The 27,788-nt window shown below is 31.9% G+C and overlaps 4 protein-coding genes across 12 annotated transcripts in view; 3 read left to right on the top strand and 1 right to left on the bottom strand.

The window, feature by feature from the left end:
- Positions 1-8,771, top strand: part of LOC140674863 (spermatogenesis-defective protein 39 homolog) — a 91,851-nt gene extending 83,080 nt beyond the window's left edge. For 2 of the 3 annotated variants that reach the window (XM_072908749.1, XM_072908750.1), the window contains 10 exons: positions 747-984; positions 5,505-6,011; positions 6,091-6,247; positions 6,322-6,503; positions 6,628-6,764; positions 6,834-6,861; positions 6,932-7,076; positions 7,172-7,416; positions 7,491-7,667; positions 7,756-7,997. In XM_072908749.1, coding sequence (XP_072764850.1) covers positions 5,937-6,011; positions 6,091-6,247; positions 6,322-6,503; positions 6,628-6,764; positions 6,834-6,861; positions 6,932-7,076; positions 7,172-7,416; positions 7,491-7,667; positions 7,756-7,881 — 1,272 coding nt within the window. In that variant the 5' untranslated portion in view covers positions 747-984; positions 5,505-5,936 and the 3' untranslated portion in view covers positions 7,882-7,997. Of the gene's footprint in view, positions 1-746; positions 985-5,504; positions 6,012-6,090; positions 6,248-6,321; positions 6,504-6,627; positions 6,765-6,833; positions 6,862-6,931; positions 7,077-7,171; positions 7,417-7,490; positions 7,668-7,755; positions 7,998-8,551 lie in introns of those variants that run through there. The other variant, XM_072908748.1, reaches the window with a different exon arrangement.
- Bx42 (Puff-specific protein Bx42) lies at positions 2,587-5,533 on the bottom strand. The gene is made up of 8 exons (XM_072908738.1): positions 5,251-5,533; positions 4,880-5,033; positions 4,549-4,716; positions 4,149-4,456; positions 3,908-4,043; positions 3,516-3,774; positions 3,021-3,402; positions 2,587-2,847 (listed from the first exon to the last, which is right to left on the bottom strand). The coding sequence occupies exons 1-8, from the start codon at positions 5,262-5,264 to the stop codon at positions 2,643-2,645; spliced, it is 1,626 nt and encodes a 541-aa protein (XP_072764839.1). The 5' UTR covers positions 5,265-5,533; the 3' UTR covers positions 2,587-2,642.
- A 794-nt stretch (positions 8,772-9,565) lies between the features above and the next one.
- On the top strand, positions 9,566-17,081 carry Eb1 (microtubule-associated protein RP/EB family member 1). 5 transcript variants are annotated; one of them, XM_072908862.1, is made up of 8 exons: positions 9,570-9,937; positions 10,465-10,750; positions 12,303-12,540; positions 13,074-13,121; positions 13,932-14,026; positions 14,133-14,291; positions 14,638-14,729; positions 15,364-17,081. In XM_072908862.1, exons 2-7 carry the CDS (start codon positions 10,484-10,486, stop codon positions 14,683-14,685), a joined length of 855 nt encoding a protein of 284 aa, XP_072764963.1. In that variant the 5' UTR covers positions 9,570-9,937; positions 10,465-10,483; the 3' UTR covers positions 14,686-14,729; positions 15,364-17,081. The 5 variants fall into 5 exon arrangements, with proteins under 5 accessions (XP_072764962.1, XP_072764963.1, XP_072764961.1 ...); XM_072908860.1 differs by lacking the exon at positions 14,638-14,729 and having other exon boundaries at positions 9,571-10,011; XM_072908859.1 differs by lacking the exon at positions 14,638-14,729 and having other exon boundaries at positions 9,572-9,937.
- A 561-nt stretch (positions 17,082-17,642) lies between these two features.
- Positions 17,643-27,766, top strand: LOC140674913 (uncharacterized). 3 transcript variants are annotated; one of them, XM_072908853.1, is made up of 11 exons: positions 17,643-17,959; positions 20,875-20,935; positions 21,022-21,193; positions 21,264-21,418; positions 21,643-21,717; positions 21,808-21,960; positions 22,269-22,460; positions 22,844-23,068; positions 23,454-23,619; positions 24,724-24,804; positions 24,916-27,766. In XM_072908853.1, the coding sequence occupies exons 2-11, from the start codon at positions 20,903-20,905 to the stop codon at positions 25,032-25,034; spliced, it is 1,371 nt and encodes a 456-aa protein (XP_072764954.1). In that variant the 5' UTR covers positions 17,643-17,959; positions 20,875-20,902; the 3' UTR covers positions 25,035-27,766. The 3 variants fall into 3 exon arrangements, with proteins under 3 accessions (XP_072764954.1, XP_072764955.1, XP_072764956.1); XM_072908854.1 differs by lacking the exon at positions 24,724-24,804 and having other exon boundaries at positions 17,645-17,959; XM_072908855.1 differs by lacking the exon at positions 21,808-21,960 and having other exon boundaries at positions 17,650-17,959.
- The last annotated feature ends 22 nt before the right edge of the window (positions 27,767-27,788 follow it).

Here is a 27,788-nt window from a genome sequence, read left to right as displayed (position 1 = left end):
TTTTTCGCTCGAAAATTGAATTTTCATGATTATCACATTTTGTATTTCTTTCTAAATAGCGTTAAAGAAAATAGAGGAAAGATATATCATCGAAATATACATATTTTTGAGAGATAACTCTTTGCTGAAAGTTTAAAATAACAATTTTTATTTTTTAAATAACATTTTTTCAATTTTTTTTCTGCGTTTTGGACAAAACTTCAGTTTTTTACGATTGCGATCTGACAAACTAATATTTTCACTGACATATTTACTGACAATAAGATATAAAAATATAATGGGATAAAACTCATGATGAAAAAATAACAACGTTTAGAAACAGATTTAGAAATATATGAAAACATGTAATCAAATTGGATATTCTGATAATTTGAAAATTCCGTTGTTTAGATTATATAATTTGTTTAGATAAAAAAATCACAGAAAAACGAACTTTTATTCTCGAGCTTCAAAAACTCCCAGTAAAAACTTAATATGTATATATATGTATAATTACAGCCTTTTACGAATAAGTAAATTAATAATAATGAAGTACATGTCAGCTCTGATACAGCACTTACTAGTTAAAAATTATATTGGTTTAATAATATTGGATATATTGATTTTGCCAGTCTTGATATCTTTCAATATAATACTTAATATTTATAATAATATATAGAAAAATTCTTAATGGAAATAAAGCAGATTTAGGTAATTATTTTTTCGATTTTTATAAAAGTGGTGGGTCTTTTAATTTTTCTGAACAGCTTTACTGGATTTATTGGGCCGACTTGACATCGCCGATGCAGTAGAAAAAGCCGGTGCGGGTCAGCCGCGTATCTCTCTTCAGCCATGACATGTTTATCTCGCGATCAAACGGCGATTCAAAGTGCCGGCACTCGAATGTACAGCTCGAGTTAACAGCTCGAAACACCGTACTCGTGCTACCGATTAGCGGTCGGCCAAATCGGCGAATATCCAACAATTTCTGGTCGACATTCCAAGGTTGGTACGAATCTGTTTCTCGCTTTTACAACTGATATTCTGCAAGAAAGATCGTTTTCCTTTGCTTCCACGAACAGAGGAAAAATATAATATTAATTATTTATTAATAATATTATTAAAGAGACATTGAAATCAAACTATCTACCCTTAAGGGTACAGATAGCGACTGAGAATGTTCTATTAACACGACATATATAATGTACATGATAAACTGTAGAAAGATAGCAATATTATTTCACACTGTCCTGCTATATATGTATATCAGGAATATCGACAAGAGCATAAAGATGGTCTGAAAAAATTAAGATGAACAAATTAGCGTTTATATTTGTATAGTAAAAATTATTTTTTTCGCGATATTTTAGTTATTTAATTAATTAATGTATATATTTTTAGTTACCTATACACAATTATAAATAAAAAACGCGATTTTTTTAAATATCGAAACATCGACCTACTCTTCTCTGCTCTTTCTTTTGATTATACACTTTGGATTGTATTTCATTTAATTCGAAGATAGCAGTTTGTGTCTACGCGAATAATCAACATCAATTTTGACGTGAGAATTGTCAACTGTCAAACGCTTAGCCTGTTTCACCAATCGCTTAAAGATTGTTGCACGAGAATTTTGTATGACGTAAGAACATAAAGATGAATTTATTAAAATGTATTTAGAGATCAGGGTGGTATAATTTGTGAGATTTAAATTATTAAATTATATTAATTTTCAAAAAGCAAATAGAAAAAAGACAATATAAAAAGATTTATTTTTAATAACAGTTATGATTAAAATAAATTCTTTTATGTTCTATATATGTATTTAATGGCATTTATTATAATGAGATTTCAAAAGTTTAATTGATGTTACAATATAAAGCAAATAATATAATAATAATAGCAAAAATAATTACTGCTGATTAAAACATGAAACGCATTATACGCCACTTTTTTCGCGTTGAAATCCAAAGTAAAAATGAAAATGAAGGAAGTAATAATCTTTTGAGTCATAAAACAGGCTGTAGCATTCCTCGCGCAGTTCTACTTTAAGTTCGTTCGAGCTTACTTATTAAAATGCCAAACGCGTCTGCTTTCCTCTGAAGCAACGAAAATAGAAAAGAATTACAGAGATTTAAATTTTCATACATAACATATATTTTATGGAAATTTCATTTTACTATAAAGAAATGTTTATTTTCATAATAAATTTTTAAACCAAAGGTAAAGTTTGTTTTAAGTTTGATTTGTGCATATATTTTATAAAATATTTTTTTTTTTTTTTTTTTTTTATGAATTTGTAAGAATTTAAAATAATTGCTTATTTATATCTTCAATAAATATTGTCAACAAATATCGTTTTTGTACATAATAAAAGCATATTACAATAATTAAAACAAAATTAATCACACATAATTTTAAAAGTTCTATTATTGCTTGATCAAGTAAAATAATCAAAAATTTCGGTATTCCATTGTCACTAAGTCAAATAAAATAACATATATTGCTTATTATTATAATATTATTTATTATTACAACATTTTTATTGATTGAACATCGTATCTTTTATTTTATTGTTACTAAAATCCAAAACAATATATGTTTTGTAATTTATAATTTTTGTGTATAAATATAATATTCACTGGATGAATAGAGAATTTGTTTTAATGCTTTCTTCGTTTGTCACGATCGTCCCTACGTTGTTCGCGTTCCTCTTTGCGTTTTGTCGTTGTTGAGCTACTGGCACGCTTAGCCTGTTTCAAGAATTGATCCAAACCAAAAGGATCTTCTTCCTCCTTCTCAAATTGAACCGGTCCTGATCGCGTGGCCGACCTGTCAGTTCCACTGAATTCCTTGTCGGGAACGAATCTAAAATGAATAGGAATAAATTTGATAGTTTTGCATTTACACACACATACATATTGTCTATTATCTATTATATAACATTATATATCATCTAAAAATACAGTTTACTAAATTATTGTGCGCTCTATGCTAACACTACAATTATATATAACTAAAATAAAAATACAAACTCTAACCTGTTTGTCTTAATCAATTTTTCCAGATCGTCTCCATAAGTATCTTTATCAATATTTTTGCTCGGACGGTAAATATGCGAGGCAATAGAATTGCCATCTTTCCATGGTTTATCGTATACATTGTACTCGTCTTCGTGGCCATAACCGCTATCCAATCCCTTGCTGCTATTAAAGAGACGTTGATCGAACTGTGCCTCTCCCGTACTTGGAATGCTTTTTGCAGGTAAACCGAGCGCAATCTGCTCGCTAATGTCGCGCTCGCGTTCACGTTGTAAACGAGAGCGTTTGTCAGGAGCGGCGCGAGCCAAGTTACGTTCGCGAGCCCGATTTTTGTGACGTTCCTGCCTGAGTTGGTCCCTTTCGCGTGATTCTTCAGCCTTATCTGTAAAAAGCATTTCAACATCTGTTACTTAAACCTTTATCGCGATAGATTTTTAATTTGCAAAAATATTTTTTATTTATATGAAATATCAAATAGAAATGTTATATACAAACCTAGTGTCGCGCTAGATTTCAAGCCGGCGCGCTCCTCTCGAGCCTTTTGTGCGAGCTGCCTCAAATGATCCTCCTTCTTCTCCTTTTCCTTTTGAGCCAATTTTTTCTCCAACTGTGCACGCATTTCAACAGCTTGCCGGGCTTTTCTATCGGCAATATAGAGAGCCTCTGATAATTTTGCAAAGTTTTCGTTAACGTGTACTTGCTGCAAACCTCTACCATCTGCAGCAAGACGTTTATCCAAAGGAATTGTGTAACCCTATAAAATAAAATCAAAAACAATTTTATTTGTCAAAAAAATCTGCAAGTATGCATTTCTTATTATATATCAATATTATTATTTCTTTCATATGTGTATCAAAGTATATCAAACATAAAATTTTTCTAAATACCTTTGCATTTTTCCAATTGCTGATACAGGGTGGAATTTTCCATTCCTTTTGTTCTTTTACTGTTACTTTCCTCGTTGGAGAATGCATTACAGGAGCTGGAGGTGAAGGAGGTCCCCGTGGAATTTTTTTATTAATTCTGCAATCATAAATCTTTATATTAATGCCTTGGGTATAGATATCTGTTGTACGTTAAACTTCATACAATTTCTATGATTAAGTTAGCTTCTTTTACTCTACATACTTGAACTTTGGTGGTTCCATTGGATCTACTTGGGCTTCCACCATCCGAATAACTCTTTGTTTAGCTCCTGAGTTAAACGACTGGCCTTGTTGTGAGGGGGTATAACGTATATATTGTGCCGGAGCTAGTTTCTCCGCGCATCTCACTGGCATAGCGGCTGCGATTTTTGATCTCGTTATTTTTTCCAATGCCTTTTTTGTTCTATCCGTGAGATCATCAATTTCATCCTCAGGTGGTCGTTGCAAGGAAGGATCTTCTTCATTTGTAATTTCAGATGGTAGCAAATCACTCAATTTGCTATACACAATCTATAAAAAAAAATTAAATAACAAAGATATTAATAGATTTAAAGATATAAAAAAATAGATTTAAACATAATTACAGAAAGACTAAAGCTTACTTTGTCCTTACTATGGCCTTGTCTTGCTATGAGATCATATTTGACTTTTCCCTGAGCATCAAGTTGTACTGCCAATGCATTGCTTGTGATTTCCTTGCCTTTCATCCCCATTCCAAGTGGATATTGTGCAACATGAATTTCTGGGAATGCTCCTCCATCTCCAAAGTCCTATGCATAATATATATATATATATATTATACTTCAGAATATTGAAAGTATCACTTATTATTACATCTTTCTTTACTCAAATAGAAAAATACTAATAAATAATATATATTGACAAAAAATGCTTTTTTCTAAAATTCTTTAACAAATTGGAGTAAATACTCACTTCTGGGTTGCGTGGTACCCATCCTCTCCGTTGCCCATAAGGTGGGGCTGTAACAACGGCCTTAACAAGTGCCGAGACAGGTCTTTGGCGTAATTTTTGCTCTCGTGCTTCATCGTCTTTGTCCCACACCACTTGGGTGGGAGCAGGCAACAAACTAATTGCAAAAAAAAAAAAAAAGAAACTATTATTACAAACAAAGAGGATATATTCCACAAGTTTATGAATTCAATTAAAGATTTGTTTTCTTTTTTGAGTTATTCATACAAAAATAAAGTAAAAAATTTTTTAATGTTTAAAACTGCGCGGAAAGTCTATTGATGAAAAAATTGAAAAAAATATGAAAAATAATAGCCTCTCTCTCTCTCTCTTACTTTGTTAAAGACATTGTGATCAAAATAACAATTCCTTCTTTTCTCTTGTGGATTTTCGTTTACAGATAATAGTATGGCGGATTCATCCAAACGGTTATATAGGTTACATCTGTTTCGATTGGCGTCACAAATCTTCGGTTGTAACTCAGATAAATACCAAATTAATAATTTATATTTACAAGATTTAAAATTCACGAGATTTCCCTCTATTAATCACACGTCTTATAATCTCAATTTTCTTTAAATTCTTTCAGCTTTCAACACCTCCAGCCTTCAGCTTCGAACTTCGAGGCTGAAACACAGTTGTGGCTGAAAGATGGACGAAGCGACGAAATTAGAGGTTGGGGGCAGTTGGAAAGTCGACCAATCACAGTGAAACATTTATGTTACGTGTCATGGCTTGGATCCATGAAAAAAATTAAATAGAGAGGTAACTTGACAGATAGTTTGGGAAAACTGTTTTAGATGATCGGATTGGTTGGCAGAATGTTTAGTGGTAAAATTTCTTAGAGAAATCTACCACTCACAGGTCTAAAATGAGGGACGCCATATTGTTTATAGAGATTGGGCCATTATATCATGTGTGAGAAATGTCAAAGATTTTATTTACTGATATGTCACTTAAAATTTGGTTAGAATCGTTAGATTATTGATGTACGACATTCGAGACATATTTTAAAATCAGGATGAACATCGCTAAGGATGATGATGAATTTTGGTTCAGCAGCGAAAAGCGATCATTCTGCTTCGAAAACAATGAGGTAACTAAAATAATCAAGGTGAATTGTGATAGAATCCTTTATGAATTCCATGAATTCTAAATTGTAAATTAAATTGCAGGTGGATCAGTTGTTCGGAGTATCGAAGAATGAAACTGAAAAATTGTGGGCCGGAATCTCAAATAGTTCGCTTTCTGAAAGTGATCTTAGATGTACTGATGATCTTCAAGCGACAAAACCATTGTTCTCGATCATATCTGAAAAGACCCTTTCATGCAGTATGTTTATTTTGAAAAGTTTTAGTGTTATATAATAAAAGCATATTTATATATTATAACACAAAATCTTTTAGTTTTAGCTGCAGACAAGTTACAGGATGTAAATACAGAAACAGCTGTTGAGCAACCAGATATCACTTTGAGAAAGATATTGCTTGGTCGACCATATTCATTAGAACAATATAAGTCTCTTGCTAGCAAAACTGCCCTATTAGATGCCACTATTTTAAGTGGAGATGGAAACGCTGTTTTGATAGTATGAATATATTTTATATAGCTAAAATAACAATTTTGCTTGAAATTTTAAATTTTAGCCATAAAGTTAACAAAATTTATAAATACCATTTAATACCAATATTTAATTATAATAAACATTGTAGGTAATTTTATTTCTTACAAAGACATTGAAACGATCATTTGTGCAAAGATTATTAGTAGAAAGACCAGAGGCAGTAAATATATATATACATTATCTCTTTATAAGACTGCAAACAAGTGAAATAACTGATATTTTAACGTATGTAATTTCTTAACACATCATTAATTGAAAATTATCATTATTTTTCTCACATCTGATATTTTACAGAATGCTAGGTCATTCCTCGACTGCTGCTGTAAGTATTACAATTATACATGCTACTTAAATTAAATCATAATATATATTTATACTATGATTTATTACAGATGAAGAATCTTCATATCATTATAAAAAACACAAGAGATCCAAACAGGTTGCTACAAAAACTTCACAATTGCCAAAAAGCACATTTTGCCATGTTACCTGATTGTAAAGAAGCCACGTTTTTAGAATCTTACATTAAGTTGTTGGGTATGCTTACAATTCTTCTTTTCTGTATGATATGACAAATTATTATACTATTTAATAGATTATAAATCATTATAATTTTTATACTGAATTGTTAGATTGGCAAATTGCGATTAAACAGAAAAAAGACAATGAAGAGCTTCCATTGAACTCTTCTATTCGAGAATCTCTGCACTATGCGTGCAAACATTATTATAGTACACCAAACACATTTGTCGCGATATCACCTACAACGCTCTCTCAAGTCCATGACATTTCTCCTAGACTGTATCAAAAAGTCGCTATACAAGTTAAAGCTGCCCATGGTGGATGGGATGACATCGATCGTTTACTTTTAACAAAAGTAATATATATTTTATCTTACAATTTTTGATATGCTCATTAGAATTATGTTTAATTATACTGATTATACTTTAGGGAATACTTGGTAATACAAAGCTACAAACACATTTGTACATAGAAGATATTTTGAAAGTCCTATACGAACACAATGCATCAAGCGCCATTCTCGAAAAGTATCTGAAATTTGTTGATAATTTAGAGAAACGATTGGCGTTGGCAAAGAAATTATCTTGCCACACAATAGTAATTGATGTACGTACAGATACTTTTATAAGAAAAATTTATAACCGAAAGAATGCAATGATATATTTACTATAAAGTCTATTTATTAATTTTATAGATATTTGTACAACAAGGGGACCGCATGATGCTGATGGATTATAAAGCAAAATTGCAACCTCAATCGGAAGAATATTTTTATGTCGAAAGCGCATTACGTTTACCACATGTTAAATGGAAGAGTTAGGTCTGTTAAATATATAATTAATGAATATATAAAGTAATATATATTTGAAAATTTTATGTAATTATCATGTTTTTGACACGAAAATAGACATGGAAAATATATTTAATATAACAAAATTTTATAGTTAAAGGTTTTTAAAGTTGCACATCTTATAAGACATATATCATGCTATTATTTGTTCAGAAATAACAAAATGCAAACAATCGTTTAGATTACATATCTAAATTTAAATACCAAGAAACAATTTCAGTAAATGTTTACAATGCTTGATTATTTATTTGAGTGTTAAAATCTTTCTATTTATCAAAATATCACATGTTCTTGGGAAATGTTATTGCATACCAATTTTTTGTATTTTTAAATTCAAGAAAAACGTTTGTGATTGCTGTAATTTAAATCACTTATATTATAGTTTAGTTGCAACATGATCTATTCTTTTATTATCACAATTTGCAAGAACATAACACAGAAATTAGTTTTAGAAAGGATACTTTTGATTAAATCAGTATTTGAGATTATAAACACAAAAATGATAACTGAAATGTGTGTAGTGAGTTTAAAATATATATAAAATTTTTTTTAGAAATACAAACAATATACCTTTATTTAAAATAAATATCAAATAGAGAAATTTCATTAATAATAGTCAAATTTTATTAATGCCATGTAGGTAAAGTCCAGCATGTAATAAGCACTGAGGTAAAGAAAACTGAAAGATGCTCAGACGAGAAATATTATTAAAAAAACTCGTCTATGACACAACACCATTTAATACTTAGAAAGATACTTAAGAAGATTATTTTTTCTACAGTTACAAGAAATTTCAAGACACAAATAAAGATTTAGAAAATTAAATAATTAACAGGTGAAACTTACTAATTTTTGCATAAATGCTTTTCTTTTCAATATATCTTGTGAGTTATTTTGATGCTTAGATAGATGCTTAAAAAGATAATATCGCAGAATAAGGGAAATCTAATTGTAAGTAAATCTTAAAAAAAATTATATATTAAATATAATAAAAATAAATTATATATATATATATATATATATATATATATAAATTAATACTTGTAAAAAATTATTTTAATATTTTATATTTTGCATATTAATATCTTAAATGTGTCTCTGCAAAGTATGTTAAAACGAAATTATCCTTGTAAAAGTGTATTAATATTATAAAGTATTATTGACAATTTTACTCTATTATATATATATATATATATATATATATATATATATATTAATTTATTAATAAATTAAAATAATATAATTGATTAATTATATTATTCACAATTACATTATGGATAATTTGATATTATTGATGTTTGTATATAAATAAGATATATAATCCTGACAATATATAAAATATAAGTATTATTAAATATAAAATTTAATACTTGAGAATAGTAACCAATATTTTAAGTATTGCAGAAAAAGAGATAAGTATAAATATAATAAATGCTGGATGTATTAGAAGAAAAATGAGTTTTATATTCTTGTTTGTTTTTCGCGCACAAGCTAGTCAAAAGCTCCTAGTTCCTAGTTCTTTATTCGTGCGCAAAGAATTTCTTCTAGCTAAAATCCCTCTATAAAATTCTCTCTAATTGGATATCGAGTCTCACTCGCAATGTGAATCCGCCAATCGTAGTCACGATAAGAACGTGGCTTTAAGTCGATAATCGCACATTTCTAGAAGCTAACTAGATTGTGGCCGTATTCCGTTGTCAGGCAAACCTCTTCGTTCTCTCACTTCTGTTCCACGTGGTGCGGCCAGTCTTCGATTTCGGCGAGGCGTCGGATCTGCGCGTCAAAATCGCGTAGAGATCGAAAACACCATCCGCAACACGTCCACAGTCCAAGTCGACACATCTGTCGAGCGGCTGACACGCGCTGGCGCGCGCAGCTCCGGGCGCCGGCCAATCGCGGGCGAGGGAACCGTTAGAAGTTTCCGTTGTGTGCGCGTTTGAACGAATCTAGTGCACATTTGTCATCTACGAGGAACCACTCCCGATTCTCGCTGTTATTATCCGCCTTCTCCTTCCGTGAATCCGCGGTAAGTTGTCGTTGCCTGTGGTCGCGCGGGCTCCGGGTCTCGCGGATCAAACGCGCAGTCCTTTTTCTCTCGAGGTACGTCCTGGGGGGAGGGGGGGCGAGGTCAGTCTGGACGATCCGAAATCGCCGATAAAAAATGCCGAATATGTCGCGAACGCGAGACAGTTTCGTAGGAAAAAAAGTGGATGGAATCTTGTCCCCCTCGAGATCCTCTCTCTCTCTCTCTCGAGTTCGACCGTTCAATTGATCTCGCCGATCGCGTGCAAATTCGATGTGTATTGAGACCACCTTGTTTTTTTTATCACGCATCGAAGAGATTATCTCGACTTTATTTATAACGCCGACTGCGCGAATTGCCGTCGCGATTTTAATTACAATTTTTTCGGCCTTTATGTAGGATGACGATAATTATAATATCGCGATGTCAAATTTAACACCCACCGCGATATATTATTGTGCCACAATCTCGTTATTCCATTGATACCGCCAGATTAATTGCTAATATTTCATACATATGTTATTTTCTAGTTAGAGCAAGCAGAGCAACATGGCTGTTAACGTCTACGCCACGAATATGACATCCGACAATCTCAGTCGTCACGATATGTTGGCATGGGTGAATGACTGTCTCCAATCCTCGTTCACCAAAATTGAGGAACTATGCACCGGAGCGGTTTATTGTCAGTTCATGGACATGCTCTTTCCAGGCAGCGTACCTTTGAAAAGAGTCAAATTCAAGACCAATTTGGAGCACGAATATATACAGAATTTCAAAATTCTCCAAGGTGGTTTCAAAAAGATGAATGTGGATAAGGTAAGCAAACACTACCCTTCTTTTCTTTCTATTATAGACTTTGATAAATGCATCATAAGGGCAACAAATGCATATAAACTTGATATATTTGGCAAAAATTATATCTAGGAAAGATTATATTAGAAAAGATCAATATTGAAATAATTACATTGGGAGTTATAATGTTACTGCATATCTCCCTTCTGTTTATTGATACTTATCAGAGATTGTAAAGTGAATACAGTTTATAGAAAATATATTAATATATAAATAGATAAATTATTATTAGGCAACATAGTACAAAGATTATTTTAAGATAAGGTGTTATGATATATGCAAAATGTAAACTATGATAATCGCATCAAGGTCTAAGATTGTCTAGCATATGCGATAGTATTATTTTGGGCAGGACGATCTGTGCGAATGAAGGAAATCGTAATGATATAACCGTGGGAATGGTTCAGGTAATACCGGTGGACAAGCTGATAAAAGGGCGCTTTCAGGATAACTTTGAGTTTCTACAGTGGTTCAAAAAGTTTTTCGACGCGAATTACGATGGTCGTGAATACGAGGCTTACGAGGCACGCGGCTGCATACCGTTAGGTTCCGGCGTGGACGGGACGCACAATTTGTCGAATCCCCAGTTGGTACCTTTGCCACCGCAATCGAAACCGCAACCGATGCAACAAAGACACATACAACAACGTAACAGCGTCCCGCGACAGCAGCAGGGTATATCGTTGCAATCCCGATTTTTTATCGCGGCCGCTTTTTGCATGTTGTTACATGTTCAAATAATATTTCTGTACAAACAAAAAAAAAAGACCACACACGCATATGCAAACACGCACGTGTGTATTTTAAAAGTGCATACGTCAAACTTTTAATATGCAATCACTTGCAATAGTATAGTATATTGCAATCTGTAGTATTGTATAATTTAGTATTATTTTAAATTGATATGCATTAAATGTATTATGAGCTTATTTTTACAATATCACATGTAAACACATGTTCTTCACCTCGTATATGCACTCTTCACATTATGAACAATAAAATAATAATGTAGCAAAAATCTCACAGAAATTAATTTATGTGATAAAAGATTTACAGAGAGATATGTGGCACACTTTTACATACATAATTTATAAATATTTATATGAAATAATTTTCTAGAACAAGAGAAAGAGTTCCAGAGAGAGGAATTTTTAATAGTCTATAAATTTATATATGGGGGCAAAGGATTATATTAGGAAATAGAGAAGACATTGTATTTATTTGAATTTTACCTATGATTTTTATAATACATATACTATCTATAATCTTTTACATTAATTATCGTAATAGACAAGACAAAATCACAGTATATTTCTGTCACAGTTTAATAATAACTTTCTTATTTAATTCTCATATTTAGTATTGCCATAAAAACATAGTGCTTTTTTTGCAATATTATGTTAAAAACGGTTATTTTCATATATAAAATCATGTTTGCATCATGTATTTGGCATAATTTGTTCACGTTTGTTGTGTTTTATTTTATTTTGCACATACACACACTCCTCATTTGCAGATTGTGCCAATTGATAGGCTGGTGAAAGGCAGATTCCAAGACAACTTTGAGTTTTTGCAGTGGTTCAAGAAGTTCTTTGATGCAAACTACTCGGGAGCAGATTACGATGCGCTTACTATGCGAGGCGGAGAGCCTATGGGTAGCGGCGGAAATAATGCACCGCGTGGTGGTTCTAATGCGAAACGTACTTCGCCACGTGACACAGTAAATTTGGCTAAGCCCGCTCCTCGTACTTCTGGTACTTAATGATCTTCTTAATGATCACTTAATGATCTTCTCTGATATACAGAAAAGTTTGATTCTTAACCATTAAAAAAAAAAATAAGATCCAATAGAACGAATCTTTTTTCAAGTATAACTTTAAACTTGTACATTAACACAGATTTCTACTAATCGATCATTGTTGATTTGATTGTCTTTTTTGATGTTCTATTTTATCTGACTGATCTTACTATAGGCGAGTTATTAATATTACATGAATGAATGCTGTGTCAGCAGAATTACGCTGTCATTAAACTTTTTTTTTTTTTTTTTTTTTTTAAGATTTCTGAGATATAAAACGTCTTCCATATAGATAGGATTGAAATACTACCGTATTCTTTATGACAAATAATATGGTAATACTAGTCTACATCTTATCTATATAGGAAACCTTGTGTATAGGAATTGGAGTTACATATTTCCCATTACTCTAGACGTTTCAACAGAAGTTTCAATTATCAGTTATTGCATAATATGACGTAAATAATTTTAAATGGAATTTGCCTTTAGGTGAGGGACATCCATCTTCCATGCGTCCAGATAGTACAAACGTTTTAGGTGAAATTCGATATCTTTTTCCGTTTTTAATTGTAATTCTCGTTATTTACACGTTTTACTTCCTTAGTTTTGTACATGTTTTGATATTGAGATATATTTTTAAAAAAATATGGTAAAAAAAATAAAATTCGTTCCTAATCTATGTTCAGTAATTATATCGGAGTATCGTAGTTCCATTAATACTGGGATATATTGTATTATTGCAATATGTGAAAAAAATAAGTATTAAAATAAGGAGCAAAATTTCAATGAACATGTAATTGACCGAGAATGAGATATTTTTTGTATGAAATATTTTACACGTAGCTAAAATATATTGTCCCCTCACACAAAGTAAACCCTGAAACAATTGCTATAGCCTTCCACTAGTCTGTGATGATTATTTTTATTAACATTAATCTGTAACAGGTATTATTATCAACACTTGTTAGTGCACTGTACTGTACAAGTTAAGCTGTATTAACATGAGGATTATTTCCTATTTCTTTAAAAACATTTGTCTTGTAATTCTAATAGAATATATAATTCCATAATAGAAAAATTTTATTTTATATATATTTCTTTTTTGTAAGATATATTATTACAATTGTGTAGCATACACGTACTGTGCATGATTTTGAAACACAATCCTGCATGCATCTTTTTGCTTCCACAACATAGCTTATATGTATGTCTAAATCTATAGTTTTGTTAATTCTTACACAATTTTATACAATTGTGATACAAATTGTTTCCATGCATATGAATAGAACTATTAATAATTACTAATATTTTGACATAGTATTTTAAAATGTTTTTTTATCTCTATAGTAAATAAAGTCCCACCACCATATCGTGCGCAACCCAAGAACACAATGGTTGGCAATCGTGGTGATACTGAAAAGACTGAAGAACTTCGTGCACAGGTACACATTATACACAATTATTCCATTTAATAAATATTTATAGAGAAATATATATATCCTTTGTACATATTTTCTTTTGCGAACGAAAATTTGTGAAATATTTTAGTTGGTCGAGTTGAAGATGTCAGTTGAAGGTCTGGAAAAGGAAAGAGATTTCTATTTTGGAAAATTACGTGACATTGAAGTCATGTGTCAAGATTGCGACAACGGCGGTGATCCTCCACCTATTGTACAGAAAATTTTAGAGGTCCTTTATGCAACAGAGGTAATTGTGTCCCTTCCAATTTACTTGATTGTTAATTTTTATTATAGTTAATTTTTATTATAACATTTTTTGCTTAATTATATTTGCTTAAACTATATATAACTATATAACAACAATATCAAAATAATTTTTTTAATTAATAAGCTTGGTGAATTTTGTACAAGACATGAGAGCTACAAAATTATTATTTATTGAAAAGACATTGACACATTTTAATCATCATGACTAAACAGAGCACTAAACGTCTATATTTTTCTCTACTTTCTATATGCAAATAAAATTGGTAATTAAAAGCAGAATTTTAATTAAGACTTATACAAAACAATGTGATGCTGTAATATTATAGGATGACCAGGATTTAGTAGAACAGAAGACAGCTGAGATGACACTATAAACACATTTTTTTATGTTTGTAACAGGCGCGTTCTTTCTTATAAGGTAATGAAAATGTTTTGCGCGCTTTGATTGTATTTCGTAATTAATGTATAATGAAAAGTATTAAGAAAAATCTATGACACTGACCTTAAAAATATTTACAGCTAATTTTGCAATACATGAGTACGTCTAATATTATAGTTTAACTTGATATTTTCTTAAATGTGTCATAAAATTTTCAATTAATTGCACGATTGTATTTTATATGTATTATAAATATCAATACTTTTCACAGCCCTCATGTCTTTATATAATGTGTGTCTTTGTAGATTTGGACTTTTAGAGATACATATTAATTATAATAATTAGACTACACACGTATTCAAATCTCTTTCATAACTTGTAATAACTCCATGCAATATCTTACAAATTTATTTTTTGTTTTTCTAAGTTTGAGTTTAATGTTCTATTTTTCTATGTTTCTGTCCTTTTATTAAATTAACATTGATATAGATATGAGTAATATTTTTTAATGTGATTAAATATCATATAAAATTTATCTTTATGTTTTATTTATTAGAGATTTGTATGATATTTTTTTATTTTGTAATTATAGATTAAATGTATTATATATTATAGAATAATAAGTAATAGTAAGAGATATTTTTCTTCAAATATACAACGTATATCTTTTCAGGACGGTTTTGCACCACCTGAGGAATTGGAAGGGGACGGGCTTGCGCCCGATGATGAGGAAGAATATTAACCTTTTTTTATTTACGAATGTGTAATCGAAATGAATAACAGCAAATTATCCAAGTGCGTTTCGGTTTATTATGCCTGCGAACCAATATCAGAGTACCCCTTGCATAATTATTGTAAGCTACTTTACATCAACAAGCTCAGCAGTTTTAACGGATTGTGTGTGTGCATTCGTTTCATTAATAAATAAAATTCACCGAATTCATTAAGATTTTACGCACGACTTTAGAATAGACATAAGTCGAGTAGTGCACTTGAATAACTTGTTCTGACTGTTGAGAGGATAAGAAAAAGGAGAAGATAATTAGAGGAAGAAAATCAATAATCTTTCACAAATTATTACATTTCCTTATAGCGTTACGATGTGGTAGAGTTCCGAAGATCAATGATGAATTCCTACAAATTTATATCGGGGATATTGATATCTAATGTTATCTGCATCCGTATTGTTATGTAGCAACTTACGTTAATTACACTTTTTTTTTTTTAAATGCGTGTTTTGTTTGTAAATGTATTAAGTTTGTATCGAGATAACGAGTCGCGCGAAGCTCTTTACCCAACCCATAGTTTATCTTTTGAAATCTATAGTTATCTACATAATGTTGATCCTGCTGAGAAATTCAGCCCAGAGCTATTCAATCTTCGTTCGACTTGTTTTCTTTGTGCGATGTGCTCTCTAATGTGTCCGATACACTTAACGATTTTACTGAGCAGTAGACTTTCATTCTGTCGGTGAAAATATTTCTTGGATATAAATCATGTTAGTGATTAAAATTCAATTTCACTCATCGACATTCTATTCTACGTCTTATCAACACACATAAAAAGCTACTGTATAATACATCGGTAGAGACACATAAAGATTGTGTACTTTGATTTTTCAATAAATGAAACAGTGTGCGCTTTGCGAAGGCAGATTGCGAAACAAAATGGCACGCTTATGCGCTCGATATTACTACATTGTAAAAATTTGAAAGACTAATTAAAGTTAAAACTCGTATTGAAAAATATTCGTCTATTAAAACGTTTATCCCGTATAAATCGATTTAAAAAAAAATGATCATGTATGCATCTCCACGAGTCTATCGAGATGTGAAGAATGGCCTTAAAAAATGCGATGAACTCTTTAAGATTCCGATAAAAATATTCTGAATCGTACAAAGTGTTTCTTTATTAAATATCACCGGTTACGATGCTGCTGTATTCCACTTTCATAAGAAAAACAAAATCTGTAAAATTACACGATTCGAGAGCAGACGCGAGTGAGAGAGACAATGAGCGAAAGGGGTACGGTGTGTAGAAGTTTTGCGCGAATGCTTACGTGTTTTTAGCATGTGTGTGTGCGTATGTGCGCGGGCGCTTTCGATATTGATTATCGAATCAATGTCGAGATCGACATTGATCGCTTAAGAATCGGATTTAATTTCAAATGAAAGGAGCGTCGATCACATTGTGAATAATAATTGTCTGATTAGAGTGTAATTTGCACTACGTACTACTAAGTCTTTACTAAGTTCTAGCAAGGAAGAGAAGGTATATAATTTTTGGCTTGCGCTCTGTTCATCGCTCTGTATGTGCGCATATATGCTTCGAAATTTGAAATTTGCCGATGTAATAAACGTTTAATAAAATCGATCCGAGAAAGGGAGAAATAGAATGCGGATTATTTTCGAATCCTTTGAATCATGTCAAGTTTGTTTTTGCGCAATCAAAGATGTCGGTAATGTTTTATAGTCTTAAAATTCTCGCGGCAAAAAAAGAGGTAAACTTTTAAATTGTTAATTTTTTTTAAACTCTACAATTGTAGAATCATCTGTCAAATGGAATTAAATAACTTTTTTGCAAAGAACAGAGCTACTCGTCAGAGATAAATTACTGGTTGTAAAAAATTAATCTTAATAATAAGCAACATATGACGTAATAGCGCAAACCCGTCTTACATATTATCGTAAAAAAATATTTAAAAAATTAATGAGATGACCGTAAATATGTTTGCTCATAATTGGTCAAGAAAATATGCTTCACACATAGGTATATAAATTGAAAAAAAAAGAAATTATAATAAACGAGAAACTAGTGATACTCTTCTGTCGGTTTCTGTCGAATCATATATTTTTTTAAAAACTTACGAGATGCATTTTTTTCTCTACTATTTTGTTAGAACTATTATTGTGCTTTATTATGAATCTGCACGCAAAATCTCCAACATTGCGTAAACTTGAGTCACTTTTCGGGGCCTGATATCATCGAACGCCACTTAAAATTGTTACGTCACTGTCCAATGAAGCTTGGAAACTTGATCTCTCGGTTCACTCTGAGCATCTCGCAGTTGTGAGAGCCTCGGCGTATGATCGAGTACTTGTCATCGGGAGTACAGCTTATCACCGATATAGGACGTTAAAATTAGTGGTTACGTGGCGTGGAGGATCATTGTCAGCAGCAGTAATCGTTGTCTTCAACCAGGCTCTCTTCGTATCTATAATATCTCGCCATTTAATAATCTGAAGAAGACGAAAATCCTTCATATCAAGGTAATTACTAAGGTTGAATTAAATTTAAAGACAGATATATATCGCGAAAATGACGTATGTTGATATAATCGATGGAAAAGTTTCTTATACTACTGTTTTCTACGCTTTAGAAGAAGACTACATGGCAGTGTGTTATTCATTATTGTTATATGATATATGTATTAACAGTACGCAAATTTGTGTATTTATAAATTTTTAATCGAAAAAAGATTGAATTAAATCGAGAGACTTCTAATACGTTATAGAGAATAATTAGCATCGAAATCACTCAACTGTAGATTTATGTATTGATTAGTATGTGATGCTATTTGGAAATCTGCCCTTTCTGACCTAAACATTGTAAACATTAAATCGAGAATCGCGAATTCAGTCATCGATTAAATATACTACCGAACAGTGATATCAAAATAAATACAAGTTGATTTATAAACAGAAATAAAAATAGTTCGCATTCATAATTAATAATTTATATTTTTACATTTACAGAAAAACTTTGCTATATTAAATAATATAATTATAAATAACAATAGAGGGGAAGGGGGATATGCGAAATGACTCTTTTAACTAACAAATGATTTTTTTATATATACTGTCTTAATAAAAGATATATATTTTATTACATACATATATACACAGATATATAATTTTGTAAAAGTAAACTTCAAAAAATAAAATAGAGCCGCGACTTATATAACTTATAACACACAATAGGTGTTTTAAAATTTTTTAATAATTTTTTAATTGTTCTGATTTAATTCCTATGTATACAAACATACATATATATCCAGAGTTTTTATATTATATTGATGGAGTGTTTATATTATATTGATAGAATGATATATTTGATATACAATCAACAAGATCTGTCGCGCGAAAACACGATAAAAACTGAAAAGACAAACACATCGTAACTACGATAACCAAATGACCGATGTAAATGTAAGTGAGTAAGACGATAGTAGAATCCAGTAGTGAAAGTTTTTGTGCTAGACACTTTACAGACACAATTCTTTATTATCGCTCTAATTGACACGTAAGAGAAATATCTAAGATTTGTTATTTGACAAATTGCAATATTTAATGCAGTATATAATTTCTTCTCGAAAATAACGAGAAAGTTTATTAATCTATACTATATATATATGTATGTTCTAATTTTGCATGTTATTTATTTCGCAAACTTTATTTTCAGATTATATATATATCTCTAAAAATAGAAGATTATAAAGCAAAAAGCTACGAGAAAGTTTACTTCTCACGAATTTGTTAATAGTATCGATATTACACATAAATATTAACTACAATTAAAAAATCCGTCCGACTATTAATTAAATCCATTAATTTTGCATAACAAATTTATGGGAATAAAAATTACGCAATTAAATGTTTTAACGTTTATATTAGTTTCTCTCTCTCTTATTGTACAGCGCACACATTATTTTCTGGATGCTTCCAGCATTCACGACAAATTATTCTGTAATATTCCTGCCATCGAGTTTGACCCAAAAAAAGCTACATTAAATTGTTTTTATCTGTTAAATTACATGTGGACTTTGTATGTGAAAGAAATGTCATTGATAAAGCAAAATCAAAAAAGTTGCGTGGTCAGTAAATTACATTTGCTTGTGTATCATGCGCACTTATATGTCATGCGCGCACGAGATGTAAGAATTTTTAAGATCACAAATATGCTCTCACGATGATTGTATTACAAAAATTTGCCGTTGCAACCGCGGAAAGTGCGATTAATGTTAAATCTAAAAAATCGAGGTAGATGAAAACAAAATATGTTGTTATAATAGCTCAGTATATTGCATTCCATTTAACAAACATCACCATCTTCAGTTATTCTCTCTCGTTCGGCTTGAAAGATATTTTACCTGTCTCTAGAAATATAAATTGGCATGTATAAATAAATAAATTTTATTTATTTACTTATTTATTAAATAAATAAATAATCTCTATCAAAATGTGTTCGCGAAATATATATTGAAATATTGCAACAAATTATAAGAACATGTTTTAAAACTCAAATATTTTTATAATAATTTCTCTTCATTCTCGTCAATGTTCTACATTTCTGTAATTTATTAAAATATATTTGAAGATTAAATTTTAAATTTATCGTCGATCATATACTTATGCAAAAAATTCTTAAAATGCGAAAGTCGATATAACTGTCACTTCACAAGAGTGTAAACTGCACGCGTATAGATTATTGTTATAAAATCCGCAAAATCTAGAACTTGCTAGATATTGCTGTGAAATGTTTAATTTATCTCACTGTGATCGTGTGCATATGTGTTTTGCAATGAGAATACGTTATTGGGCTTTCTTTCGGCGTTCCGTCCTCTGATAAGGCGAGGTCATGTCTTCTCGATAACAATTTATCGTTGTTTCTTATTGTCTATTTTGTGTATCTGAGTCATTAAAACTTGAGCCGGCCTTAAAAGATTCAATGAGAGAGAGATTGTTGACGATCATTAACGAATCCGCACATATAAACATATTACTAGAATGATTTGTCTACGATCAGATAAGAATATAAATTATAAGTAGATACACATACACACCCACACACACACACACATATATATATATATATATATATAAACGTATATTATCGAAAATTTTTGAATAAATATTTTTTTAAAAGTTTATGAAAGAGAAGAAAAATTTAATTTTTCAGATGAATAAATTTGTTATGTCTTCTATTATTTTTTAATTATTTTTATTTTCTATTACTTTTTTATTATTTTATTAATTTTTTATTTTATATTATCCAACAATCATTTTGACAGTTAATGTATATATATTTTTTAAATAGGTGCGATATAGTTATGTTCAAACTCGCATAGTTTTAAAATTAAATTCGTAAACAGGCCGTTCATGTTGTTTGTATTTTTTCTGCACAGGTACTGTATTTAAACTTTCGACATAAGCATGACCGTGGGACACAAGAGTTCATCAGCCGCAGTGAGTATTCCAAACCTATATTTTCATAAAATATACCGATGAACAGCCGATTATCAAACAAATTGTATTGTTCACCTGTTCGTTAGACAGTCAAGGAGACACCGGAAGATGATTACATCTATCCGGAACTGAAATTGCTGCAAACAATCGCGGTGCAAAGCACGTTGGGTCAAACAGTACTGAGATTCGCGGACAATTTTCTCTGGACCGTGGAGAAGTGCGCGGAATGGAGTTTACCCTGTCAGGAGATCGCTGAAGGTACGATCCATAAATATGGAGGTGAGATCAGTCACGAATTTACCCTCCCTCCGGAATTTGCTCGTTTCAGACGAAAATGGGAAATCCTCGGAAAAATCGGAATTCGTGAGACCATTGCCGTGGATCTTTTTTTTGCCGAGTTTGATGATGCTACGTACGATCAGGATGACGATAAATGTTGGCGCTTTCATAATGGGTTACTCTCGAATCACACCAAGCAGTTTGGTACGTTTCGTTTTTGCACGATGTTTAATTCGCAGTTTAACGTCGTTCATCGTTTTTCGCATCGATAAAAAAATAATAAAGCAAGCTTCATACTCTACATTGACTTTTCCATTATAAAACAGTTTTATAAAATTCACAAATATTATTTTGCTACTTACTTATTCAGATATTGCAATCCTCTTTATCGCTTGTCTAGTTTATCATCTAAACGCTTCCCCCGACAGGTGAAATTTTTGCAGTTAAGTCGCACGCGACTGAATAACATAAAGAACAGCGGGACAAGAGAGAAACAGGACAAGGTAAGAACGTACGCGCTTTTTTCGATCGATCATGTAAGAAAAGATAATCGGATTAATAGCATGATAATAGTCTTGTGGTGGTGGGTGTAGGATGAGAAATCATCGATGAACGAGGCCAGAAGAATCCTCATCAAATCCATTCGTCTGACTTTGTCGAGTTTGTCCTGTCTGGACACGTCCGAACCCATCCCATCGCCACCACCCACTAAAATCCATGTTAGTAGCGTCCTCGATCCCGAGACAGTAAGTAAAAAGCACTGATTCCACGTGAATTTAAATTGCGTTCAAGTATATTAAGATTGCATGCAAATTCTCTTTATATGTGTATGTGTGTGTGTGTGTGTGTGTACCAATTTCTAAAAATATTTTTCCTTTTTTTGAGTATTTTAATCTGATGTCCTTTATATCCTTCGTATGACATTTTGCATATTTTTGGAATTTTATATTTTTAAATATTTACACACGAATTATGATGTCTTTCATATTGCTAAAAATCTCTTGAGAAGATTATTGGAGATTATCATTCGATAACAACGAGACGTTTTTTCAAGGCGACGACAACGTCGGAAGAAAAATCAGGAACGGAATCAACAGATGCTACAGAGAAGCAAGGAAACTTGATATCTTACAGCGAATCCGAGGAGGACGAGAAGGAGATGAAGAATGATGAAGAAGAAGAGACTCTGAAAGAGAAGATCGATCGACTTGCCTTGGAAACTAGCGATGAAGATGAGGATTTCGATGTGAGTAATCGAGATGTAACACATTGATAAAGTACAGATTTACAAATAAATATATAAACAAACTGTAGAGGATTAGGCTCATACAGTAAATAACGATGTTATTTATTTATACAGTAAAAAATATCATTTATTTTGCTTCATAAATAAAATAATTCACATTTTTATCCTATCATCGAAGTGGCGTCAAAATTAGCGTTTCGTATTCAATTTGCAAACTCGAAGGAAACTCGATGACTTGACGTGACCCTCCTTCTTCGATAGATAGCCTACAACGACTTGCACGATATACGCTGTTCGTTTCATTTATATTTTTAGTCTTGCGTGCATGAGCCTTCGCGTGATATGGAAGATTTATCTGGCGTTTTAGCTATCATCTTTTTCAGCCGGCCAATTGTAGCGTTTCGAGCAACGAAAGCAATGACAAGGACAACGAGGATGATGACAACGATGAGGTCGACGAGGATGACGGTAACGTGTCTTCCACCGAGCTTCGCGATATTATCGAAGACGCTAACTTGCTACTTGGCAGGACAACAACCGTGCAAAACATGATCGAGCAGTTTCAGGCCGCCGAACGAAACGCCGCGCAAGTTTGCGACCAGGACCAGGTAATCGTCGAGAAATATTAGGAGTTGTAAAGAACGTTGATTAAAATCGATCTTTCGATATCTCGAGTTCTTGACCGCCATTGAAAATTACGAAAACGAGCGCGTACTATCACACGAGCGAAAAAAAATGATACCATAAACAAATTTTGTTCTCCTTTTCTGTCTCTCAAAAGAGCGCGAGAGATTAGCAATTAAAAGCAAAAACATTTATAAAATTATTTATTTAAATAATGATTATAATTTATAAATTATAATTTATAAATTAAAAATTTATTTAATAATTTTCGCACGCGACGCAAATCGAATGATATACCGAGGAACATTTTTTACGGCGCTTTAAAATCAAGGTGCGTAAATGTTCAACGTGCGTGTTCAACGGATTTAGAGATTGCTGGCCAAGGAGAGCCGCGACAAGGTAGAGGAGCGCTTCTCGCAGCGCATTGACTCGCCCACGTGTTATACGTCCGACAGGTCCAGCCAGGAAGGGGATTCAATATTCTACTCGCCGATCAGCTCAGACAGCGACACGCCGAAGACGGCGATCGCCGAGAGTAAGTGATACTGCTTCTCCTTTGTGGCTGCTTCGCGTAGGGCTTATTATTTTTTTTTTACCTTCTCGTTGATCCTTCTCTTGTATATGCTTTGCTCGCATGCGCATTTGCTTTCCGTGTCGACCGAATTGCCGGCTGAACCATAATCGCATAGAGATTCATTCAGTAGTATTATACATTACATAATAAGCATGCAAATTTCGTCGACGAGTTGTTATCAATGTTATTAATGATTAGCGTTATTATTAACGATTATACAGAATTAATCTGTGACTGGTGAGATACAATCACTAGAAAGGTAATATTTTTTGTGTAGAAAGAATATAAAATAAAATTTCTTTTTAATCTAAAAATTAATACATTGACCATTTGTAAATTTGAAAGATCTATTTTTTTTATACAGGCTCATTATCTTTTTGATTGTATCTTCATTTGTAGAGTACTCTAAATATAGCGAAACATGGGGAGGCATAATAATCGCGCTATCGGCGAAACTACTTTGTTTTGCACGTGACGATAGCGATATTAAAATTTCATTGAAGAAGAGTGACGCGATTCTTTCTCTTGTCTCATTGTTTTAAATTACTTGGATTATTTTATCGGTGATCCTGACGTATGAGATCGAAATAAAACGGCAACGTAAATCGCGCAACCGAAAGGATAATTCGACTCTTCGTTTCGTTGAAAGAACATTTTGTAAAAAATTGATTTTAAAATGTAAAACACCGATATATAAAATATTTATGTGAAAGAACACTGAGTCAGTTAATCATGTAAATCGATTGTATTTATTCGCGATTCGGCCTTTATCGTTTTAATAAATTATTTAATCATAAGAGAAAAATAAAGAACATACACACACAAGTATATATATGTAGGCATATGAAATAATTTCATTAAAATTGTACAATCGATTTAAGAAAAATTGAAAATTTTGTACAGAAAGTATAATCGACAGAACACTAATGGAAATTATTGAACTACATTTTTCGATGAAATGCTTTTGCGACAATTTTTTGACTGAATATAAAAATAAATATATCAAAATGTATCGTGTTTTTAAATAAATAAAGTTAATGGCATTCACATTATTAATTTGTCTAGAATGCGTCTCGAGAGACTCCCTAAAGGCGAACAAGTATGCCAACGGTGAAATACATTTCATCTCAGCATCAATGATTTCAGGTATACATAGTCAATTACGCACTTCGCATGAGCTGGCTTTGCTACGTCGCTAAATCGTCTAATTTATTCAGATCATCTGTAAAAGATCTGATTTTAATTCTCTTTCGACAGAGACGTCGAAAACGTCCGGAGCGGCTAACAATGGCGCGGTCGTCGAGAAACGCAGTACGAACGTGAGTAAATGTCACAAAGGTAAACGCACGAGTCACGGTAACCGCAGGAAAAAATAATCAATGAAGGTGAAATAGAGAGAAAGAGAAGGAGAGCGGGAAAGAGAACATGAAATCTTCTCTTCGCAAAGAGATTATCAATGATACAATATCGCACGCCATCGAACATCATCGACAGTTACGCAATTCTCGGGGATTAAGTACGATTTAGAATGAGATATCTCCTCCGTCGCAGTCGAGATATAATAAAGATATCTCGTACTATCGATACATTCTCTTATAAAATTGTCAACCTCGTCGAGAAAATGTCGTTATCTCTTGCCAGTTACTCGGCAATTTTATTGTTTCCAGAAAAATAATTCGAAAAATCGAAATGTTTCGTCGAATTTTTTTCACGTTTTTTTCTGTTGGACGGTTTCACTCAAACTGATCTAAAGCTGTCATTATCGCGTACTTCCTTGAACGCACAATCGCGCCTTCTCTCTTTCGAGAATAATTACAGTTTGCATGCGAAACAACAGGGGAAAAAAACGGTAAACATTTATGCATTGCGTTCGAAAATCGACACTTGTGTTAATATAATACTGAGAGAAATAGAGAAATTAATTGGACAATTGTCGATTATCACGCACATATTTTCGATTTGACGTTCCCAATTATTTTTTATGCCATCCAATCATCAATTTCACTCTCGGATTCTGATGGAAACTTTGTCTAGACAAGCGACAACGAATCGATGCGCTGCATCTAAATCAAGTGCGTTCAAAGTACGCATCAAACATTATCGTACTTAGACGAAACATTGCGTCTATCTCGGCGATTACGTAATTTGCCGATGGTAAATTATGCGTATTTTGTTTCTTTGATACGGTAATGCAAAACGCAACGTGTACGAAAGTGTGACTAAAGTCTGCGCGTTATCTTTAAAACTGCTTGAACTGGTTTCATTGGATACAAACTTATTTATTTATGTAATAATATAAATATCCGCGCACGGAGAAATGATTATTATGTCTTACATTCCAGAATTGTTGATAGATGCGAAACAAATTTAGTTTCAATCAATACGATTATATCATAATATATGTGCAAACTTTCCATCTTTTTTGTATACTGTAAAAAAAGAACTAGGACATAAATATAGAAGTTGACTCATATCCTCCCTTTTATTATCATTTTCTAAATTTGTTTCGTTGAAAAGAAAAAGTTTGCAACATTCTTAATTAAAGCATTATCGTGTAACTTTTTTTTCAAGCTATAATTGTACATGCGTATGTTTTTTTTTCTGGCAACGTAACAATATATCTATTTAATTCTTTTGGACACATTTCCAAACATCAATGACGATAATATCAAACTATGTATGTCGAAACTATTCATTCACACATTCATTCATTTTCTATTGTCTCTATTCATTTCGATCATCTTAATTTTGATCGTAAAAATATAAGAAATACACGTGCAGACCATCGGTGTAATTTATAATTCTATAATTTATAATCTTTTATTATAGTTAATTATAATTAATATTTTTTTCCTTTATTTCGCAAATGTACAATAATGTTAATGAGGTTGTTTTATATTGTATGTTATATCGTTAAGAAAATATGTACTTGTTCTTACGATAATAAATTATTGTTCTTACGATAATAAATTATTTGATCGTAATTATATATATATATACATCTAGTGCGCCTCTTTGAGCGATTACTTCGATATTATATCATAACTATATAGTACTGATAACTAGTTTAAATCAATACAGACCAAATATTTGATAGCTTCGACCTCTTATCTTGAGCGGCACAAATGTTTGCGTCGTTCAAAATTATATCAATTTTTTACTACAGACTATGATCACAGTGTCCGTAATTTCTTTTCAAGTCCCACCTTTTCATAAAATTATTAGAGATAGCGAGCTCGTCGATTTTTTCATTTTTTCTTTTTCATTTTTCTTTTTTTTTTTTTTTTTTTTTTTTTTTTGCGACGCGCAACAACTCACCCTTATCGCTTTAACCGAGATAAGCGAAGATTAGACCATATGTCATAGATGTACTGGATGGACAGATAAATAACGTCCTGGAAATTTAACGAAAGAGTTGTGCCACGCGATGATACATCCCATATTTAAAATTACATCATTGTCATCGTATATTAAATCTCTCTCTCTCTCCTGCAAACAATACTTTCTCTTTCACCATCACAAATATCATTAATTTTTAAGATAACGCGATTTTTTTTCTTTTTCGCACCGAATGACGTTTTTCATAGCGATAATTGTATTTGTGCAACAATTTGAATCTGTGTATGTGTGAATTGTTGCATAAATAAATACAGATAGGAGGGAAAATGTTGTTGTTTTATCAAGTGCACTCATAGCAAGCCCCGTTCGGTAGCACTTGTCGATTAAGCCGCGGATACTTCACCTCGAGGGTCTCTTGTCATTAACAAATTGTGAGGTACAACTGAGTACGGTCAAGTAGCAAGTACAATCGGCTGATTATTTTTCTATGATTGCTGCCACTCTCATTTGGATTCAATGTAAATGCGATTCGCCGCGTCGTTTCCTGAAATTTTTTATTTCTTACTATCCTTTATAGTTTTTCACGTCGAGTGATGTATTCTTGACATGAAACAATAATTTGTGACATTTACCTGCGAATACCGTGTATACTGATACCGGAATTGATCAACGAATTGAAACTGAAGTGTACAATAACCAAAACAATATGTAATTACAAAAGAATATCGATAATGTGATAACAAAAATACATTTGTATTTGTTGAAGTTATGCTGTGTCAGCTTAGCCTCCA

The sequence above is a fragment of the Anoplolepis gracilipes genome, chromosome 16, assembly GCF_047496725.1.
Source record: "Anoplolepis gracilipes chromosome 16, ASM4749672v1, whole genome shotgun sequence".
Taxonomy (NCBI): domain Eukaryota; kingdom Metazoa; phylum Arthropoda; class Insecta; order Hymenoptera; family Formicidae; genus Anoplolepis; species Anoplolepis gracilipes.
The sequence above is the reverse complement of the archived record's forward strand: the minus strand, read 5'-3'. Positions and strand labels throughout refer to the sequence as shown.

What these genes read in the sequence shown, in the direction of transcription:
- Eb1 (XM_072908860.1), top strand. Translation starts at nt 10,484, where the DNA reads ATGGCTGTTAACGTCTACGCCACGAATATGACATCCGACAATCTCAGT. An exon ending in AGATAGTACAAACGTTTTAG is followed by an intron (nt 13,122 to 13,931) that starts GTGAAATTCGAT and finishes TTATCTCTATAG; the next exon opens with TAAATAAAGTCCCACCACCA. An exon ending in AGGTCCTTTATGCAACAGAG is followed by an intron (nt 14,292 to 15,363) that starts GTAATTGTGTCC and finishes ATATCTTTTCAG; the next exon opens with GACGGTTTTGCACCACCTGA.
- LOC140674913 (XM_072908853.1), top strand. Translation starts at nt 20,903, where the DNA reads ATGACCGTGGGACACAAGAGTTCATCAGCCGCA. An exon ending in CTGTCAGGAGATCGCTGAAG is followed by an intron (nt 21,194 to 21,263) that starts GTACGATCCATA and finishes TGCTCGTTTCAG; the next exon opens with ACGAAAATGGGAAATCCTCG. An exon ending in GAAGACGGCGATCGCCGAGA is followed by an intron (nt 23,620 to 24,723) that starts GTAAGTGATACT and finishes TAATTTGTCTAG; the next exon opens with AATGCGTCTCGAGAGACTCC.
- Bx42 (XM_072908738.1), bottom strand. An exon ending in GGGTACCACGCAACCCAGAA is followed by an intron (nt 4,717 to 4,879) that starts GTGAGTATTTAC and finishes TATTATGCATAG; the next exon opens with GACTTTGGAGATGGAGGAGC. An exon ending in GCAATTGGAAAAATGCAAAG is followed by an intron (nt 3,775 to 3,907) that starts GTATTTAGAAAA and finishes TTTATTTTATAG; the next exon opens with GGTTACACAATTCCTTTGGA.